This window comes from Sceloporus occidentalis, unplaced genomic scaffold (genome assembly GCF_023333645.1).
Source record: "Sceloporus occidentalis isolate IW3139 unplaced genomic scaffold, rSceOcc1.0.p SCAF_7, whole genome shotgun sequence".
Lineage (NCBI taxonomy): Eukaryota > Metazoa > Chordata > Lepidosauria > Squamata > Phrynosomatidae > Sceloporus > Sceloporus occidentalis.
This window is the reverse complement of record NW_028316987.1, coordinates 67,229,772-67,252,347: the sequence shown is the minus strand read 5'-3', so window position 1 is coordinate 67,252,347 and position 22,576 is coordinate 67,229,772. Positions and strand designations below refer to the sequence as shown.

Sequence of the window (22,576 nt, the reverse complement as noted above, 5' to 3'; positions counted from 1 at the left end):
AGAACAGCTGGAATAATCTTTTGGATTTGTTGAAACTGGCTCCCATATTGTCAAGCATTAGGAAACTGTTAATCCTTTCTTTTTGTGTGTGTTTTTTCTTTTTTTTTTGTATGCTGTGCAGCATAAACAGAAGCTGTGCAGCTGTTGTGTCCTGTGTGAAGTCCTGCTTTCCTTTGGTTTGGCTGTAAGCAGGATGGCTACTTCTGTCCCACTTGACTAGGACAAGACATTGGGGGAAAAAGAAGGCTTTTATCAAGACAAACTGGTTTGTACTCCCCACATTTTCATAGTTTGCAGATGTTTAGAGCTTTTTGGTCTGAGTTCTCTTCAATAGAAGTCAAGACAAGGTTCTCCAAGGGCAAGATGGGCTTTAAAACAAATTGTTAAAGAGCCAAGAATCCATAGGGTAAGACCAAAATCTTTTCCAGCCTCTTAGCTTTACCTTCCTCAGTATGTCTGTCAATTGAGACTTTCAGTAATGGACTGTTGTTGTTATTGTGTCTCATCAAGTCATTTCCAACGTATGGCAACCCATAGAGAATGTGCCTTGCCCAAGGTCACCCAATGGGTTTACAAGGTTGAACTGGTTGAACTGGGTTTCGAACCCTGGTCTCCAGAGTCATAGTCCAATGCTCAAACTGAATGCATATTCAATAATGAGTACATATTATTTTTTTCATTGCTGGGATGAGTAAGCATGATAATTTATTTTTTAAAAAACTATTTTATGTTTGTTTGTGTGTGTGTTTTAATTTATATTTTGAAAACCACCAGGAAACTGTTGAACTGGTAGCATACAAAGGTTTCTGGTAAAAACAGATATATAAAATAAATGAATTGGTATCTTTTATGCTTACAGATAGATTATTTGATGCTCATGCGGCAAAACAATACATAACAACTTCACTGCCTTCTTATTTTCCATGCACATTTCAAGAACTGAGCTTCAGCTTGTAAAAGCTGACAGAAGCTAACAGTGAGAAGCCACCACTTTCCTTGAATCTCAATGTGATGCCAAGATCCAGTTATATGACATCTGTTCTATTAGGGCCTAACTAGACAAAATCTGAAAGTTCCATGGGTGGTGCTCCCAAGATCATCTCCAAAAAGCATCTTACAAGTCTCCATGTTATAATTGGAAACATGATATGGTTGGTTGGTCCTTGGTATCTGCTGGTGTTTGGTTCCTACATACAGCTTTGCTTAGGTCTTGCAAATGCAGGGTTGTGGCTTGATGGAATCAATCCATCTGTAAAATAGTTACCAATATCTTCTTTTCCCACTGCCTTCAGTTTCACTGAACATTAACATCTTTTCCAGTAAGTCATGTTGCCTCATGATATTTCCAAAGTAGGATAGCCTCAGTTTCTGCCTTGACTAAGGATGATGGTATGATAGCCCTCTTTAAATTTCAGAAGGGTCCCATGGGGAAGATGGAACTAGCTTGTTTCCAATTAAATTGATTCAAATTATAAGAAAGGAGATGGAAATTTTAGGAAGAAATTCTTGACAGTAAGTATGGTTTGACAATGCTGTAGATTGCATCAGAAGGTACTGAACACTTTTTCCTTAGGCCTCTGCTTAAAGAGGTTAGATGGTCACTTTTAAGGGATATTTTAGCTATAGATTGCTGCACAGGTCCTTGGGAGCCTTCCAGTTATATTGTTCTATCCTGCCTCTTGAATTTGGTGGAGAAACTAACATTTTGTCTTCCTTAGCCCTCTTGCGGATGCCTCAACTGTTTGTTCTTTCCTTCAGAATGAGGCAATTCAACTCTGGCACAGTTTGAGATCATTTGCCCTAAATAACAGATGATATCTTAACTGTTACTGCTTCTCTGTTCTGTTGTATCAAAAACAACAACAATCCAAAAACAGTGATAGCAAAAGCAATGATAACAAGGCAGGAAAGGATTTATTTAAGCCTGAGCCTGCCAAGATCTGTCAATATTTTCTGTAAATATACAGAAAGAGCGTGGCTTCCTTTTGGAGAAACCAAAACATACAGGAACTCCTGGGAAAATCTATCATTTCCTCCAATAACGGATCACCATTTTCTTGTGAAAAAACAGAAGACCTGTAATTCCTTGATGGCTGATAATTTGAAGACAAGAGTCATTCTTACTCCTGCTCTTTACAGATGTGGAGTCTAGATATCCACTCTTATACTTGGAATGGAACTAGGCCACCTTCCAAGAAAGTCAGAAACATATATGCCCATGAAGTACCCTAACATATAACTATTATGCATTGCATTCACATTTAGTCATATATAGAGTAGACCCAGTTGTCACTTAAGTCCAAATGTTTTTCATCCATATGCCACAAATATGATTGAATCTATGTCCACAGCCTGTAATCTAGAGCTGATAACATGTGGCACCTCAGAAGTAACTGAACTATAATTATCATTATCCCTTGTCACATAGCCAATAGTGGAGAAATGTTGGAGCTGAAGTCCAACAACATCTGGAGGGCCACAGTTGCCCACTTTTGCCATAGTACCATGCCAATGTCAAGTAGCAGAGAATGGGGAAGTCTAGGTTTAGATGATTATGGTGCTGAATCCAATTAAAAATCTTCAGTTGCATTCAGTGCTCCTCTTATGTGATGAAAAGGCTATGACACTGCACATGCATAGTGGAGAAAGATTCTACTCTTTCCTCATGGAAAGGTATTTCAAGACAACCTTTTTTTCTCCTTGGAATTAATGTCAGTTTTATGACTTCCCTTCTCTCTAGTTAATAAAATGCTTCAGTTAAAATTCCCTGACATGCCTACTTGCACTGGTAAAAACAACCCAGGGTCTTGTGGCAGCTTTAAAAAAACAACATATTTGTAGTTGCTTAGGCTTTCATGGACTGGAAGTGACTTCATTAGCTTCATGAAACTGTTAGCCATTGAACTGGAACAAATGGGAACAAAGAAAGAAAGTGGACACAAAATGGAAAGAAAGCCAGAATACATGAGATGGACAGAGCCCAAATTAACTGTTAACAATATATCCAACTCAAGTATATGAAGGGATTTAAAGAGTTCCTTATTTCCTATGTTCCTATGCATGGATATCTAGGAACTCAGACATACTGCTGGGTTTAGGATATTGAGAAAGTATTTACTACATACATGAAGAAATAAGTGAATGTGAGTAGGATCACTCCAGTAGATTTCTGTCTTCACTCACTCACTCACTCACTCTTGAAACTTGCCTCTATTGGCATCAGTGGGTAAAGGACAGAAAACAAAACTACATCATTATAAAAGTATATCATTATGCCTTTATATATATCTATGGTGAGACTGCATTTGGAATGCTATCTATTCATTCTGGTGACCACATCGCAAAAAGGATATCAAAGACTTGGAAAAGATACAGAAATAAGCGTTTGGGGATCCTTCTGTCTGAGGAAAGGCTCAATCAGCCTTTCTTAAGCTGCTGTCCTCTGGATATGTGAAATTACATTTGGTTGTGATGACTGTAAACATAAATCCCCATGTTGTTGTTATCTGCTATTATGTTGACTTCAGCTTATGGTAACCTTATGAATACAAGACCTCCATGATCTCTGGTCATCAACTGCTCTGCTTAAGTCTTGCAGTCTCAGGAGAGTTATTTCCTTGACTGAATCAATCCACCTGTAGGATCCACTCACAATGCAGAATTATATGCTATGATTCCACTTTATCTGCCATAGTTCCATCCAGTAAAGTTCTGGGATTTGCAACTGGGGGAGGGAAGCATTTACTGTTACATCGGTCGTTTTGGCAGTCCATGGTACCTACAGAACTCTTCTCCAGAACCACATTTCAGATGAGTGGATACTCTTCCTGACAGTTTTCTTCACTGTCTAGCTTTCACAATGATACACAGAAATTGGAAATACAATGGCCTAGATGCTTTTGACTTTGGTATTTATGTCTTAACTTTCGAGGATCTTATCTAGTTCCTTCATGGCTGTCCATCCAAGACATAACCTTCTGGTTTCTTGATTACAGTCCCCATTTTGACTGATGACTAAGCCAAGGTAAAGGAACATAACGCCTTGTCTTAGTGGTTGGGAGTCCTTGAATGAGCTCTGAAAGGTATTACACTCCATCCTCAAAATCAAGTTTTGCACAACAAAGATGGCCACTGCTTGTCACACTGAGAGTGTTGTCAGGCCTACATGGAAGATCCGATGGTTTTGAAACCTGTTCCCAATGGTCAGGGACCCTGGGACAAGCATGGAGAGTGGTAACACCCTATCCCCAAAACCACATTTGCACAAAAAGGTAGCCATACTCTTGAGAAGATCTGGGGATCAGGAGAGGGTCTCTAAGGGTTTCAAAGACTAATGGAAGGTCCCTCAAGGAATCCCAATCAACCTAGGGACCATGGATTTGTAATTTGCATTGACATCCTTACATACCAATGGCATATATATGTCTGTACCTGCTCCCACTCCACCAAATGCATCTGAGGAAGTAGACTGAAGTCTATGAAAGCTCATGCTGTCAATTTCTTTCTTTCAATTAATCTCAAAGGAGCTACAAGATCTCTCTACATACTGATTCTACGGACAAGCACAGTTATATCTTTGAATTCTACTATGTTGGGTAGTTAATTCAGGATAGGAGGGAAAATAGCATTTAAAACAACAACACCTAATTAATGTGCAGTACATGTGGTAATAGATAGCCATTAGATTAGATGGGGACTTGACAAACAATCCATGTGTATCCATCAGGCATGATACTTCAATGGAAGCTCCATATTCAGTGCCAATATGCTACTGAATGCCAGGGAGTGCAATGCTTGGGGTGGGCTCTTCCCTTCTTGGCTTCCTACAAACATCTGGCTGCCCACTGGAAAAAATAGACTGAAATCCTATTCACCAGTTACGTATCAGAAAATGAAACAAGCAGAGCTATGCTGTAGTAGTGGAATTCACTGTTGCACAACCGATTGCACATTCTCTCAGTATGCAATAATAATTCCACCTCCTGATAAGGATGGCCATCTTCCTAAGCAGTGCACCTGGACCTGTACATGGGTTTAGGTTTATGTTGTCATCACATGACATGCACAAACCAGAACATGATGTCATGCTTGCACAACCTTGAAGAATGTGAAAAAGTCTGTCTAATGGCATATATACCAGTGTAATGCCACGGCAGGTCTCTGGCCATTGAATCCTGCAAGAACTGGTCTATCACAATAGGACTGGATTGGAAATGTAGACCCTTGAGCCCACATTGGTAATTTTGGAAAGGACTGCTGGACATGATTTTAACTCTGATGGAATGACAGTGGATGCCATATTTGAACTCTAAAAACATTGAGGGGAAGATGCCTGGTAATGATAACTAAAAATACTGATGCTATAGTAAGGTTTATATATCATATTGATACTAATACAAATTGATACTAATTGATACTTATACTTATGAATGCCTGTACCTGTTATGTTGTGTAATAAGTTTAAAACAAAATCCTTTTTAAAGCAAAGAACTTATTTAGGCATTTCCCTTAATTGAAAATTTTAATTTCCCAGCAACAAGATATTTCATTTTCATTCCTGCCCTATTGCAAGAAATGGGAGATACTGTATACTAAATAAGAATCTAATAATTTTAATTTTGAAACTTAGAAGAGCTGCATACATATACTGCAAAATATATTGCATCAAAATGTACTTCAGTGTCCCTTCTGTTTTAAAGATGCACTTGAAAGGTTGCCCTAGAAGATGTTCTGTTAAAATACACCCTTCAGCTTTTCTGAAATTTATTCTCTGAGTACACTCATATCAAACAGTGCAAATGCCTCCCAGCTTTGTCTTAAGAAAGAAACAGAGGACTTTCTTCTGTCAACTGAATGTGGCTGCCCAAATTGTCACATTTGATGGTGGCTGTTCTTCCTATGTTTTTTTTTTTTTTTTTTTTTTTTTTGTCAAGAGCTTCAAAGACACACAGATCTGCTGCTGGATCAATGAGTCATTGAACTATCCACCAGGTACTTTTCTGCTTTAAACAAGGATATTTTTCTTTTCCAGCTCCATCTTTTTGTTAGCTGTGCTGCTGTCTCACACTCCCTTATTGACTGAATGAAGAAAAGGCCTCCCCCCCCCCCGCCCCGGTTGTATTTACACAGTATGTCCTGGTTACTTCCCAATAGTTACTGTATACAATTGTCAACTTGGATGACAAAAGAACAGCCATATAGATATACCCTTGAGTTGCCCTGAAAATTAACCAATAGCCACACCAATGGCTTCATTCTAAATTGTTGTTTTCAAGGCAAAGATTGCCACATAGAATTATTGGGACCCTTGCAGTGAGCTGTCATGTTTTCTTCAGTAGCTGTTGTGAAACTGGAGTTGAAAGTGGTGTTTTTTAGCTTATGAAGAATGGGGCCAACCAAAAGGCTGAAGTTATACAAAAGTCTAGGAATGTACTCATTTTGCCAGGTTCTGAATCCCTGGAGAGCATAGATGGGCCTACAATTTATCTATTTCTGGTTATTCAAGTTAACAGCAGTGGGATGGACTTGGCTTTACTGCTGTGCCTTGAAGTGGAAGTTTTAATGGTAATTAGACAAGTTCTGTAGAAACACCAACCATATTTGCTCATTATAAATTGCAGAGGTGGCAATGTTGGCAACAAAATTAAAATAAAAACACCTCTATCTTGTGACACCTTTTTGGAGCAACAAATAGGTTCCAAATACTAGCTTTTGAAGCCAAAGGTCTTCATCACATCTCTTCTTCACTCAGTCTCTGCTTTATCACTTCCCTCACTTATTAAATGTGCATGTTAATCAATATGGGAAAAGGCAAGCACACTAAGCCATCCCTTTGCTTCTAGTTCTGACTCTTGAAGAACAACAGGTTTCAATGGGGGCATTTACCCTACATGTCAGCACTCTTCATATAGTTGGGGAACCTGGATTGATTTTGTTGTTGCTGCTTTGTTCCTAATTATAGTTGGGAATGTTCCTACATATAGGAAACTCTCCTATTTAGGCTTGTTTCTACCCTTTTGAAAAGACTGGCAGAACTGAAGATGAAGTCAGGACTGGTGCACTTTCCTTTTTGCATGCAATTTTACATTCTTACATAATGAAGTAAGCCATCATACTGTGAGGTTCCTTTAATAGTGAGCCAATTAATTTTTAGTGACAAGATATGGTATCTGTTGTTGCCATTAATTTGGCTTTCACTTAATAGCAGCCCTATGAATGAGAGACCTCCAAGAGACTCTTGGCAATATTCTACATCAGCTACGTTGTTGCATCTGCGTAACTAAGGAATGTATCCTGGCCTGCCCCTCGCAGTCCTCCTTAAGAGACAGAAGCAGGGTCAGGCAAAGGGTATGAACAGACAAAACTACAGATGGTGAATGCCCATAACTGAGGAATACAGAAAATGGTACCTTATGACCTGTCCTGCTTTGCAGGGATGGAAGTCTTGTATACAGTGCTTATTACAACACCCTTTGCAAACAGATCTTTGTGGATGAAAAATCATTCAAACACTTTCATATTTGACTGGCAGCTGCATTTCCACAAGGACTAAATGTTCCTGTCTAAACTGGTTATCTGAATTTCCCTTTATGCAAGAAAACTACATAAGGTACTGTAACAAAAATGTTTTTAATTCTGTTCCTTCGAGGACTGTAAAGCAAACAAGTGCATGCTATAGGGCAAAGTCTTGTAGACTGAAATCTGGTCGAGTGAAGGGAAAAAAAGAGAAAAACAGTGAACCACTGCAGATGGCAGACTGAAGCAAGATGGAAAAGCCTGGGTAGCTAACAAATCACAGCTCATGAAATGTTCTGAGAAGGGTCTATGGGGAGACAAATATGAAAACAAGAGGGCTGTCTGTTGAACACTCAGATAGGGCTAGGTAGAAATAGAGTGATGGCCAATTGGGAATAGGGGAATGGAGGAGACCTGAACAGGGTTTTTGGAAACTATGAGTTGAAAAAAGCCCAGGGGCAAGTGCTATTTGTTAAAAGCTGATATGTACTGTGTGTGGAAACAGCTTTAACACTAGTTGTTGACTTTGTTACCATACATATTTTACTGTTTTTATTTTTTACATTCTGAATATTTTAGTTTAACAGTTAACAGGGCCAATCACACTTTAACCACCAGGAACTGAATGACCAATACATCTACTTGTCCCATATAGTGGTTACCTCAAACTAGGGAGGGATTTTAAGGGTAAAAGGGCAAGGGAAGTGATGGGAACCTAAAGGTTGGAACTCTGGAGCCAACCTGGAGAAGGGTTCTGCCATACTGACACTCGCCTGAAAATGTTTCTGTATAATGTATACAGGTTGATGAATTATTTTTCAAAGGGCTTTCAAAACAAACTGACATGGGTTTGGAACAGTATTAAGGAACTTGCATGTGCCCCCCCCCCCCCCGACCTACTATTTCAGCTCCCTAGCAGACCCACAATAGTCCCTACAAGAAAGGGAAAGAAATTTCAGCAGATGGGGTGAGTGGGTGGCCTAAAGTGGAATTTGATAAAAATGACTCCTCATTTCCACTTGCCCATCCCTGCTTTATAAGGGTCATATGCAACTGAGTGACAATTTTAATATTCTCCTTCATTTCTCTTCTCTTGGTTAAGTCCCACAACAGTCTTCTAAAGACCCATTTAATTTCTTCAGCCATTTCTTGCACTTTCTTCATACACAAAGCAGTAGACATCACTTGAAGAAAGGTCACATCAGACTAAACCTGTTGCAGCCCTTGTATAACCACCATCCCATTGTCTCTCCTCCACTCCCACAATCAATGAAATCAACATTTCTGTGGTAACCACTGATGCTCAAGCTTCCAAGAAAACTTTCCTCTCTTTTCTAAGTTTTCAGGGTAGTAGCTGATCTTCTCTCTCTTACCTTACGCCATTATCTTATTTTACAGTCATCCAGCTTGCTTACTCACTGATACACACTATTGTACTGAAATGACAGTGACACTACTAACAGACCAAAGCACCATAATTACAAATAATTAGGAGGGTCAGAATTAGGATAGGCAGCTTAAATGTCAAATTCAGATAACTTCAGTACAGCAAGTGACCCCAATTTCACAGTGAAGCTGGGGGTGAAGGACAGACAAGAAATATTTTTAAAATATTTTATTAAAAATGTTACAGTACATTTCAAGTGTACTAGAAACTTCAAGGCATATCATAGCAGAGATATCTAAAAGGAAAGTCCAGTTTTGAGTGTCTTACACTCTGCCCAGGCAGTTTTTGATATTACGTGTGGGGCACAAAACCACACCTAAAGCACCCAAATAAGGTCTGTGCCTAAGAAAAGACGGCTCCTTTGGTTGTTTTCAGAAACAGTGCATAGTCCGATAAATAGATTAAAGCATAAGCAAAAAACTTTTTAAAATATATTATTACCTATTGCATAAGCTTCTATAGTTACCAAAACACAATGTCTGAAGAAATATGCAATTTTACACAGCTGATCTGAATGGCACACTTTTCTTATTAACCAGTACCACTGTGGTACCATTATATAATGTTAAGGATTCAAACAGTACATTAAGATCTCATCATTAGTAACTCTTACTATAAAGCTGCCAACCAAACCAGGCACTTGCAATTAGCACACTAAATATGCATTTCTTTTTTCATGATCAAAGCATAAAAAAACACTTTACAAGATAAAAATCTGCTGCATTTTCCAAATCTGAACAACATTTTCAGTGGGAAAAACATCTAAAAATCCAGCAATGTTAGCTGATAAAGCCTTTGTTGGTTCACTGTACCAACTGCACACAATAGCCTCACATGGCTGGGATTACCTATTCAACTGAATCCAATGTCCACAGCAAAAGTGGCATCAGCAAATATGACAGCAATGAAGCTGCCATAACTGAGCATGGACACTAAATCTTCACAGTGATCCTTTTAAAATGAACTAGGATTAGTTTTTAAGCATATCACTGTCTTTTCAAAAAAGAAAAAGACAGACTGACATAGATTGTCATTAGCTGGGCCCTTATGAAACTCCCAATCTTCCAGGAGTGCAAATTATTTGGAATGGAATATTCTCCCAATCATTTCTTCAAAAAAAGAAACCATTCTACAATTCTCATTTTTTTTCCTTTTCTAGTTCTCACTCATAGATTTCCCACACTCTTTGGAATTCTCATTTAAACTCCATAAATGGTTATCATCACATCACTATAAAATGTTTCAAGCATAATCTGAACTTTTAAAGCTATACAAGTCATTGTTTGACTGTAACTGCTAGCTCACATATCAAGATCCCAAATTTGTTTCAAATCCACATGGTGAAAACCTCTAAAGTTGATGTTTACACAATATCACTCAAAGAACTATCCTCCCTGTCTATGTATAACTTTACCTTGTGCTCATCCAGTTTAAAGTCAGATTGCTTGTATTTTAGCTCGCAAAACCTCTTTATTTCTACTGCTGTTTCTCAGTGCTTGTAAGAATCAGACATACCATAATATTACAACTTAATTATCTTCAAAATACATACCCACAACTTCCTTGACATCACTTTGAGATCCTTCTACATGAGTGTGGGATAACCTCCACAATCAGAAAGGCAATAGAAAGTTGCTACAGACAAAATTCAAGTAACACTTTACCATTCGGAATTAGAATAAAAAGGTAACTTTTAGCATCATGGTACTATCTCAGCTTTTCCCCAAATCCAGCTACTTCACTTGTAGTGGGGGAAAATTATTATCACTGCTATTTCAACTAGACAGATCTTCCATTGGTTGCAGTGTATATCATTAACACCAATTTTGTAATAGAATGAAATACGGAGTTACAACATTAGGGGAACGTTAAATTTTGCGTTGGAGTGCAACCATGATATACAGGTTTAGAACACATTGTCCTAACTCCTAAAGTTCAAAAAACACTACTATTTTGGAGTGTTAACCTAACTTTCTGAATATAAAATCATATGCACACTTGTCTATGAATGCAGTTCTCCTAATGTATGATGCATCTTGGAAAACAAATACAGTACATGTACAGTCTATGCTGTAATCTCCTATTCCATATATTTCTTCTTTCTTGTATAAATCTTGGTACAGAATAGGAGTGACATCAAGTTATTTGTTTCATTAGTCCTGGCTGAAACACTGATTTCTGATCCCCTTCCATTTCGTGCACAAATACAGATTTCATGCAGCCGCACTCTGCCTTGACAAATTTTTTGGTTCTTTGCTTGGAACACACCAGTCATCTGCTTCTATAGCAGTTTGATAATGTTTACAAGCCGACTTGTTAAAAACAGGAAGCTTTTCTATAGATTCTGTGGAAAGAGCCTAGAAAACAAGACCAAGATTTATACAGTTAGACATCTCCATTAACACCTGAGACAAACCAGTAGTATTATTCTTTTGGGTCCACTTAGTTGTTTATATCCCATCTTTTCCCCAATAATGAGACTCAAAGCAGCTTACATATTACTATACATCCATTAAAAATATAAAATATGAACATAATTAAAAATCATCTGTAAAGTTAAAGCCATTAAAATTAATTGAAAGACTATTTAAAATTCATTGACAGATTATCATACCCAATTTCTCAAAACATGATGGGAATTTTTTTTTAACTTGTTGGTAGAAAGAGAACAAGGAGGGAGCTATGCTAGCCTCCTTTATTACAAAACATCCTGACTGGAGACAGGTTTGCTTTTTTAAAAAAGGTATAAATTGCCTTGCTCACATAAAACTGATTATGATGTTAACATTTGCCAAGCTTTTGAGACTGAATTTCATCATATTCCACACTTCTATCTCAAGCACAGCTAAGCAATAATAAATAAATTAAGTTCCTTTCTGAAAAGAGTAAAACTGCCATATCTAATCACTTTTCATAGTTAGGTGACCAGAATGCCCTCATGAAGAGGAACTCTAGTTTCTTCAAATATTTTTATAGTTGTTCTCAGAATGGATATTTTTTGTAAGAAATTCAATATGGCTTACAATCCAGACAGGAAAAACACAAAATATTCCCTAAATTCAAACCAACTAAAATCGGTAATGGCAACATAAATTCACCTTAAAAGCAGATTCTGCAAAGGCTCATCAAAGCCCAACTAGCTTTATTACTTACAGTTTACATCATTATTATGAAAACTGCAAAGGCTCAAGCTGGCATGAATCCAGTTTTAAAAGCTAATTAACAGTTTAATTTGCAACACTGCAAAACCATTTGAAATGGGGGGAGAAGCATGGACAGAATGTAACATACCTTTAAGTAAATAAGAGCATCTGTTCCATAACCAGAAATGGAACACAGACTAAGGTCCCCATGGAAGTATTTAGCATACAGGCGAGAAATCGGTAAGCCATAACCAAAACCAGCCTAGAGAAAAATATGCCATTTTATTAGATTTTCTTCTTTTCTAGATCAAGTACTGCAGAATAGATAATGTACTGGTGTAAATTCCAATTGAATACTCTTATGCCCTGCTATGACTACCCAAAGGAGGAAAATTATGACAGCCAACACACTGCGTTTTCCCAGTCTGTTTACTTCAAGTTGTCTTCTGTATTCTTGATTTAATTATAAACATTAAATCTAGCATGATGCACTACTAGTAATCTGTTTCAAGGATGATCTTAGGCAGGTGCTTATACTTGACCAGCAATGTTTAACAGAAAATGAAGGGAAGTGAGAAGTGAGAAACTCAGGTAATGATGCTAATTTTGCAAGTCAGCTACTGGGAAACTGCTAAATTAATTTCCCTTGGATCTGATGGACTGTAAATGTTAAACTAAGACTGAGTACCTTTGAAAACAGATGATGTTTTCCATATAGAGACCTAAATACCAAGGAAGGGGTTAGGCTAGACTACATCTCAAGCATATGAGTTTTTTCAGAAGGATTTTACAACTTGAACATGGTATTCCCAGCACAGGCCAAAATCCAGGGACATACATCTAAATCCAATGACAGAGCAACTAGACCTTTTCTCCTCTCCCACACTCCACAACTGCTGCATCTTTCAGCTGCACCAAAAACTTGCACTTGAGAGATTTTCAACCATCCATATCAGTTTTTCAGGGTGCATGGAGAACTATTGGGAATGGGAGTGTGTGAGTAAATAATAGATTTTGGCAGAATCACTGGGATTCAGATGTATACTACTGGATACTGGCCTATCTGTATATGTACTGCCCAGTTTAGTGTGCAGATGGCAGGAGATAGTAATTTTTTGCAACACAGATCAGCATAGGAATGATGCAGTTGCTGCAGATACTAGGCAAGTTGGTTCAGCTTACATGCAAATGTCTTTAACTCAAAGCATCCTGTGTTAATTTATGAGACTTGCTTCATAAAAGCAAGGAGAATTACAACAACCTAGCCTTCCCTTTTCTAAGTCTTACCAAAGGAGTTGTATTTGTGCTATCAATCACAGGCTTTGGTGCAGTAGAGTATGTGTAGCTGAAGAGATTTTCTATTTTCCTTACTGGAACACCACCACCTCTGTCAGATATCTAGGTTAAAAAAAGAGCCAGAATTATGTATTTATAGTATGACCAGGAGCAACTGAACCACTAACATACAAATTTTTGTTTTTAAGGCTCCAGCAAGTTCAGTTCCAAAGAAAATCTGGCAGAGGAATTAGTCTTCTGAGTATAGTTCACAATGTATTCCCTCATACCAATCCTATTTAAATCAATGGGACTCTCTATGGACCCTTTTGATTGTGTTCTTAAGACAGTAAAAGAGTGTGGAAAAAATATTACCTTGATTGACAGGTCTTCCTTTCCAAGCACAACAGTCACCTCCACTGGATCAAGAGAAGGCTTATTTTCTTGATTTTCAACTGTTGCCCTCATTGCATTCTATAAAGAGGGGAAAAAACCATGAAGCTTAGGCATAACTTTCATCATTTTGACTATTCTTGAAAGTATGACCCAATTTACTAAAGCAGAAACCTGAAAACTGAACTTAGCAGTTAGGGAAATGTAATTGTCCTAATGAGGAATGCGATATTTAATTTAGATATTATCATATGAATGACCACAAGCCTACTGCATATTACAGATTGAATGTTTCCCGATCTTTTCATTTTCTTGTTTCACCTCCATGCATTCTCTATTGTGAACACTAAATTTTAAATATTCAAGATGAATTGCTATAGTTGGCACCACTTTTAATTAGTATAAAGATGTTAATGTACATGTAAACAAGAAGTCTAAAAAGGAACACTTTGTAATCACAAATACTAACCTTGAATAGTTCAAAGAGCATGTGAAAGAGATGAGAAGGTACATATACTATGTGAATAGGCTGTCCAGCTGCCTTTCCTGTAGAAAAAATACAAATAATAATTAGCTCACTGGTTTTATTACTACAGTATAACTTCAAATGATTATTATTGGCGAGTGTGTCCACATCAGTGATTTTTAGTGAGCTCTGTGCTTTCCAATCAGCATTCTGCAATATGCCACCCTTAATTTTATACAGCATTGGAGTTCTAATCATTTTTGTGGAAGCTTCTATTGTACTAAAGATATATATATATATATATATATATATATATATATATATATATATATAGCGCGCATATTGCATAACTCAGGGCAGAATCTGGAAGCAGTCCCTGCTTCTTCTTTACTACCAAGAACTCTCTTAAACTACAGCAATGGCAAATTTGTGCCCATGTGAATTTCTAATTATTTTTAAAATATGTTGAAAAAACAACTGTTTCACAATAACATGTCAAGATTAGTCTATGTCTGGCATTCTGAGTTTACTGAGAGATGATGCATAAGCAGACAAATGCCACTGTGCAAGTTTTGCATTATCTCTAGAAGGTATCAAACTTATAATTCCAGGATAAGGGAAAAAAAAGTAAGAGCAGTACCAGTTAAATTATAGATCAGTAAAAGGCCTTTCACAGGTGAAAGTCTTTACAAATAGACTTATGTAATGGGACAGACAGGAAAACTCACCATTCACTTGAGTGAGCTTTAACTCTGGAGAAGCAAAATAATACTGGTCACAAAGCATCTGGGCACTCTGGAAAGCATCTACAATTCATTGTAAAAGGGTGGGGGGGGGAAATAAAGCACTGGTTTAGGAAAATGCAGGACTATTACTTATTTCTTAGACTTCACATGACTCGAGTGTTATTTAATACTATAACAGCAAATTTAGAGAATACAGCCATCTAATTTATAGCAGGTCATTCTATTACTGTCTGCACTAAAGCATTAAGAACATTAGTACAGAATTATTCCATGGATTGCATTATACAGCAATCCTACACATGTCTATTTAGAACTGTCCCACTGATATCAACAACAATTACTCCAGTAATATATACATGCTTGTTACACAGAAACCAGCAACCATTATGAAGGCAAAGCTGTAACTTGTCCAAACAATAAGAGCTATGGACAACACAAGCAGTATCTAACTATCAATGAAACCTCAGCCTGCTGGTTATATGCTCAGTCCATACTTGCAGTCAGTGAGTTACAGTGGACCCTTGTTATACGCTGGGGTTTGGTTCCAAGATCCCCCGTGGATGTTCAAGTCCCATTAAACATAATGACATAGCAAAATGGTGTCCCTTATAAAAAATGGAAAATCAAGGTTTGATATTTGAAATTTATATGTTTTTGGAACATTTTCAACCCATGGATGCTTGAATCCGTGTATAAGAAGGGTCGACTGCATTTTAATAATCCAGTGTTTAATCCACTTCATGACACGACAAGAAAAATTTAAATGATAAAATATTTTGTTCTCTAATGTGACCCTATGATAGTCATGTCTCTGAAAGACTAGCTGTTCTTACCCTGCCAAATATTGCTAATATAACCACATGCATTATGTACATGTTGTCTACAAGTCAAACCATATTTCTGCCACAAGGAAGGGGTGCTCAATTGTATACGTACCATGCACCAGATCAACAACATCACAGCATGGGTCAATACATCCAATGTGCCGTGGATTGCCCATATTGTTATTGTTATCAAAAATAAGTGCTGTTGAAATAAAAGATATAAAACTATTAATCAAATGTTTCTTTTAAGCTTAAAAAGCCAGTCTATTGAAGGATAACAGGTGGGAACACTTGCAAGGAATGAAGGATTTTTTTTTCAGCCAGTGTGCTGAAGAATAGAGACTGAAGTGGGAGGAAGAGGAGGGAGGGCTTATGGAGAAAGGACCACTTTCCTTTGGCAGCTGGGGCCTGAAGGAGCACTGGTACTTGAAGGACAGCAGAAATTGGAATATGGAGGGATGGAAGGAGAGGGTGGGATTTTTCATGCTGCAGAAATCTGAGGCTTGTTTGTGCCAAGCTGGGAAAGAAGTACATTAAGTTGCAAGTGAGTGGGGGAGGGACTGCACTTTTGGGTTTGACAGAGTCCATGACACACTTCGCCCACCATGCAGTAAAGTATGTTTTATAGAGAGACAGTTAATAGGTTCAAAGTCACTCAGTGAACTTCACTGCAGAACCAGGATTTGAATCCAGGACTGATCTGCTTAAGTATAACACTACTTACAAGAGGAAAGTGATTTGGTTCTTACAGTTCTGTAGTCCGCAGACATTTGCATTCCACAGGAAAGCAGTTGTTTAAATTGAAAAACAAAACCCACATCTTAAAAAAAACTACTCCATAGTCTCAAGCTAGATAAAATTTCCCTTTCATTCTTTGTGCTGTATGCTATCAAGTTTCAATACATCACTCTAGAAGACAATATACAGTTCATTGCTTTCTTTGCTAGGATTTTTTTTTTATTGAGCTGAATGCTTTTGACCTACGGTTGGTACTCTCATAAGCTTCTAACTTGTTTGTCTTTTTGGATCAGGCGATATTAATAAAATCTACCTTTCATTCAAGATATCTGAGCAAGTTACACAAAACTTCCAAAATCTGTTAAAAGATGTGAAAACCCAACTTACTGTGTTGGTTTATTAACATGCGGATGGATATCCGATTCATGTAAAATCGATCCAAGAAGTACTGAATGTTTTGATTGATGAATGGGTCCATTTTAGATGAATCTCTGTATTCTAGAACTCCCTGGGCCATTGTAGGTACTACATCATGATGTCGGTTTCGGACTGTAACAATAGCATCTATAAAACTGATGGGGGAGACACAACTTTAGACTTGTTTATATGAAGAAATGAGAAAAGCAAAAGAAAACAAGCTATTCTTTCACACTAGTCTCAACTGGCATGATAGCAGAAAATACTGTTCCTCCATCCACAACCTCCGCTAAGTAAACCTTGAATACATATGTGGGTTACTTCACCATTCTATCTGTCAAGACAACCAAGGCATCCTAAAGTTATCCTGACACTTTATAAGTTATTGACATGTTTTATTTCCATGTGTCACTTTCTGTGACATGAGATGTCAATCAATTTTGTGGCTGTAAACTTATCTCAGTATATTATAATCAGGCATCTGTTTTCTGAACTGGACAAAGTTCAGGTTTCTAACAAGTGTCAGCAATCAGCTATTAGTTTGAACATAGTAATTTGTTGTAAAAACAAAACACAGAAAGCACTTACTCTGACAGAACTTTGTGGTCATCTGACTTTTTATCACGGAACTCCACAAGCTCCATTAGGCTTTGGACATACCTGTTACAATAAATACAAAGCAAATCATTGCTGATTAGTCAGGGCAGGGGGAAATTATTTGCACAAATATGATTAATAAATTCTACCAATCAGTAACTCAGATAGCAGACAAAGTAAGGACAAGCAGAGGATTTCAAGTTGCATCTAGATAAAGGTTAGAAAAAATATTCTTGATTGCCTGCTTGCACCAAAATAAGCAATAAAGAATGAGGTATTTTTCTATATAAACTTTGTATGCACACCTCTTTTGCTTTCCTCATGCTACTGTTGTTAGAAATCTGTATGTTTTTAGTATGTGTGTGGTTTCATCTGGCAGTTTTACATGCACACAGGGTATAGAACTATCCTTGTAAACCTGCACACATAGCATACTGAAAGACATTTATCTAGCTTCCACTATCTTGTTATAACTAATACCATCACTGATAAGCATATCACCACAAAGAACAAAACAGAAGGCTCTACAAAACCTTGATTTATGTTTAACAAGCAGCTGTAAAGAATATAAAAGGACTCTGTAGAGCATGCATCAGTTGTGCTTCCAGCATGATATTAGTTTCAGTTACACACTTGATTTAGATAGACAGATCAATATATTAATAATATTTGTGCTTCAAATAAAGTTTCAGAAGAAGGAACATATTTCTTCAAGATTGAAACAGAAAAGAATCATATGGGAGATTTTAATGAAGTTTGTTACAGACTTACCAGCTTTTTACCAACTGTACTGAAGGAGTGCTCAAAAGTGGACTAGGAAGGAGATCAATTTCTTTCAGAATATTTGCTAGCCGCACAGGAAGTTCATGCCGAAGAAACGAAAAAGAGGTTCTTTCACAGGCATTAGTTGATCCTAAAAAACAACAAAGAACAAAGTATAAATTATTTTTTCAGTGTAGTTATGCCAGCCAAGTATTCCAGGAAACTTTGTATCTCATCTTGGTGCTGTAATTAGTAACACATAGGAAATACGTTGCAACAGTTGCTAACTGTTAAAACAAAAGAGCTTTCTGCAAAATCTGCACAACTGCAGTGACCAATAGAAATAATCAACAAAAATAATCTGGTCTACTCCTCTTAGTGCCTTCATTTTCACAAGCTGCTGTATTACAGATGTTCACTAGAACATTAGATGAGAGTTATGAAAACTCTAGGGGAGAGGTTTCTGGCCAAAAATTGTAAGTGGACTATGTCTGGCTTTCTACAAGTGAAAACATTGGTGGGTTATATACCGCCGAGAAGTGGCGCTCTCCCGCCGCCGCCGCTTGCAGCTTCCGGGAGCTGCAGCTGCCACACTGCGCGTCTCCCGGACGCTCCGAGGAAGGAGCGCGGAAATCGCGCTCCTTCCGGGGCCAGAGAAAAGGCACACTATGCGCCGTGGCGCAGTCGTGACGTAATCATGGCGGCGGCCATGTGGAACAGCCGCCGCCATTTTGTGCACGCAGAGCACGTACTAGGGTTAGGGGGGTGCGGAAGCACTGCCCCTTCCTAACCCTAGTATGCGCTCGTCGTGTACTTTCTGGCCGTCTGTAACCCGCCTATGGGTTTTTTTAAGAAAACCAAATGGAAGCCAGGTATTCCTAACTGGTCATACCACACAGATTTTGGTGCCACTGAAAGCACATATAGCAAGTTAAGTATATACTGAAATATTACGAGATTCATAGGCTGGGCAGTACTATCAATAATGAATTATTATTATTATTATTATTATTAACATTTATTTATGACAAAGGCTGCTCTTACATAAACTTAACAGTGGCCGTGTTGAGATAATAAACTGAGCAATGCTGGAAGTTGTTTGTTCACTTATGCATAGATCAAGGGACAGAAAAATATCCTCTTTCTAGCATTTGATGACTACATCCTATGGACTGCAATGTTACAGAAGCCAAGGAGACAAGGATAAATGACAATTCAAATTCCTAGAAAGCTTTGCTTAAAGCCTAAAACATTTTCTGGAGATTACTTAAGAACAACATTAAACAGTAATGAGTGGCTCTTGTTTCAGAGACAGAAAGTCAAAACAATTCTATTTTAACATATGGTTATTTAATAGTTGCCCTTCCAAAAAGAGTTTATTTAGTTGCCCTGTTTCTAAATGCTTCACTTGTTACTGTATAAAGGATTTAGTAAAAACCACATTATATGTAAAGAACAGTATATAACACACTTCTAAAAACTTCAGTTTATTGACCAACTACAAGATTTGGAAATCTTGCATTGCAGGCTCCCTTCCTCCAGAATATGCTTCCTGCACATTTGCTTCCTAATAAAACTGAAATTACTGGACACACTATTGCATTACACAAAACTGTACATGCTGAACACATTACAGTTAACCTGAGCCCCTCTCATTCTTCAACGGCAGCTGATACAGAAACAAAAGGAAGATACAGGCACTTCAGAATACTTTTAACTAGAATGCAAGGCAGAAAAACCAAAGGAGTTCTGGGGAGCCTTGAAGACCAACCCTTGCAATCCCAGGCAAACTGACAAGGAACCAGACTTTGATCACTTCTGTTCACTCATTGTTCCCTCAGCGCTGTTCTCCACCTGAGATTGCAGCCTTATCTAGAACTCGTGAAATCAGATGCATAAATTGCATCAGACCAGATGAATATACCTGAGGAATGTCCTCCAAAGCAGCTTAAATTCCTAGGATGGAAAGGGACCTTGCAGCACCTTTGAGACTAAATGAGATGTAACTGAGAAAGTAGACCAAGGCCACAAAAGTTTATGCTACTTCTACACAATTAGTCTCAAAGTTGCTACAAGATTATATGTCTTCTACACGGTGCTACAAGGTAATATATATCAGACTTATATGTGTGTGTGCATGCTCATGTTCTTGGTTATGTATTCCTGATGTTCCATCGATGAAAAAGGCATTATAGTTACTACTACTATTACTACTACTATTACTTTGTTGTTAACTGCTTTCAAATTGACGCAACTCATGGTGACCCTGTGGATAGACATCTCCAAGACCCCCTGTCCTCCACTGCTCAGGTCCTCCAAATTTAAACCCATGATCTCCCTAACTGAGTCTATCCATCGGGTGTGTGGTCTTCCTCTCTTTCCGCTTTCCTCCACCTTTCCTAGCATTATTATCTTTTCCAATGAGCTGTGCCTTCCCATGTTATGTCCAAAGTATGACAGCCTCAGTTTGATCATCTGGGCTTCAAGGGAGATTTCAGGCTTGATCTGTTCAAGGACCCATTTGTCTGTCTTTTTGACTGCCCATCCTATCTCCTATTACTACTACTATTATCCCTATGCATACTGACACTCCAGACTAACACAACTATATGCCTGTGATATCTGTGAGGGTTACTGTTTCAGCTGCGGCAGACTCAGCACTCTGGACTCATGGCTGAAAGCCATAAAAAGATGGAGAGAAACCAGCATCCTTCAGCTATCTTCATCCCAAAACCATTAACTAGAAATGACTCTCCATCCCAATTCTGAGCCCCCCCCCCCAAACCATCAGAGATGCCTGCTGCCTTTTGAGATTGCCCATGAGAAGCCAGTGTGGTGTTGTGGTTTGAGCATTGGACTCTAGAGACCAGGGTTCGAATCCCATCTTGAAACCCATGAAACCCACTGGATGACTCTGGGCAAGCCACACTCTCTCAGCCTCAGAGGATGGCAATAGCAATCTCTCTGTGAAGAAACCAACCGAGAGAACCCTGTAATAGGTTCGCCATAATGGAAACAACTTGAGCGTACATGACAACAGAGAGCCAGTGGTGGTTTGAGAGTTGGACCACTGACTCTGGAGACCAGGGTTCGAATGGATCCCTGCTCAGGCATGAAACTCACTGGGCGGCCCTGGGAAAGTCACACTCTCTCAGCCTTGGGAACAGCAACAGCCACCTCCCTCTGAAAAAACTTTCCCAAGAAAACTCTATGGATTTGCTCAGAGATCCTCATCATGCGGCACTTTTGGAATCTGTTAAGGAGAGCCAGCATGGCTGAGTGGTTTGAGCACTGGCCTAGGACTCTGGAGAACAGGGTCTCCTTGGGTCTCTTCTGGTAGAAAGGTGAAGTAAATCAATAGAACAAAAAGCAGGGTTCAAATGAATCACCCTTCAGCCATGGGCAAGTCACACTCTCTCAGCCTCAGAGGACAGGAACTGCAAACCCCCCTCTGAAGAAACCTGTCAAGTAAACTCTGTGGCATTAGGGTCCCCATAAGCAGGGAACAAAAGACAATACTTGCCCATAGGGAAACCATACGTGCCCATAGACAATCATCAGAGAATGCTTGCCCATAGAGAACCATTGGGGAATACTTGCACGTTCTCTATGGGCAAGTACTGTCATTTGTTTTAGCATGTCCCGATTTGGAAGACACACAACAACAACAACGAAAGCAGAGGCTCCCTCTCTCTCTCTCTCTCTCTCTCTAAAGACAGGCACACAGAGACCCCCCTTTCCCTCACCGAAATCCAGGAACTGCTTGATGGAGAGGGGCGAAGGAGAGTACCGGGCAAAATGCTCCACCTCCCGAGTCACCCGCCCGCTCGGGCCTGGGCTGCCTGTGGCGGCTAATGGGGCCGCGTTCCGCAGGGCGATCCGAGCGGCCTTCATGGCTGCCAGAGGACTTCGAGGTTGAGGATAATGGTCACTGGAGTGTCTTCCTATTGAAACGCTCCCTCTGCCAACTCCGCCCCTTCTGAGCGCCGCTCTGCACGTGCGGCCCCTATTTACCTCCTTCCAAAGGGGCGGGGCCACGACATAGCCACGCCCCTTTAAGCCTGCCAGAAACTGTCGACGCCTTCTTTTTGGTCCCGCCCTTCTTACGCCACGCCCACCTCAGAGTATCATCTGCCAACCTTTGGTTTAAAACGCTGACGCTTTAGGAAGAAAAGGGGGCGTGGCGAGGGTATAGGCAGTGGGCGTGTCCTGGCGCCGTCTCTCTCAGTCCGCAATTCGCTCTTGTTTACACT

General features: G+C 38.9%; 1 protein-coding gene across 1 annotated transcript; it reads right to left on the bottom strand.

Annotated features, from left to right (window-relative positions):
* Positions 1-9,115: 9,115 nt before the first annotated feature.
* On the bottom strand, positions 9,116-22,314 carry LOC149309876 (pyruvate dehydrogenase (acetyl-transferring) kinase isozyme 4, mitochondrial-like). The gene is made up of 11 exons (XM_089533197.1): positions 22,070-22,314; positions 18,333-18,474; positions 17,553-17,624; positions 16,935-17,119; positions 15,922-16,011; positions 14,968-15,045; positions 14,243-14,319; positions 13,756-13,854; positions 13,393-13,503; positions 12,254-12,367; positions 9,116-11,319 (listed from the first exon to the last, which is right to left on the bottom strand). The coding sequence occupies exons 1-11, from the start codon at positions 22,215-22,217 to the stop codon at positions 11,176-11,178; spliced, it is 1,260 nt and encodes a 419-aa protein (XP_089389323.1). The 5' UTR covers positions 22,218-22,314; the 3' UTR covers positions 9,116-11,175.
* Positions 22,315-22,576: the final 262 nt, after the last annotated feature.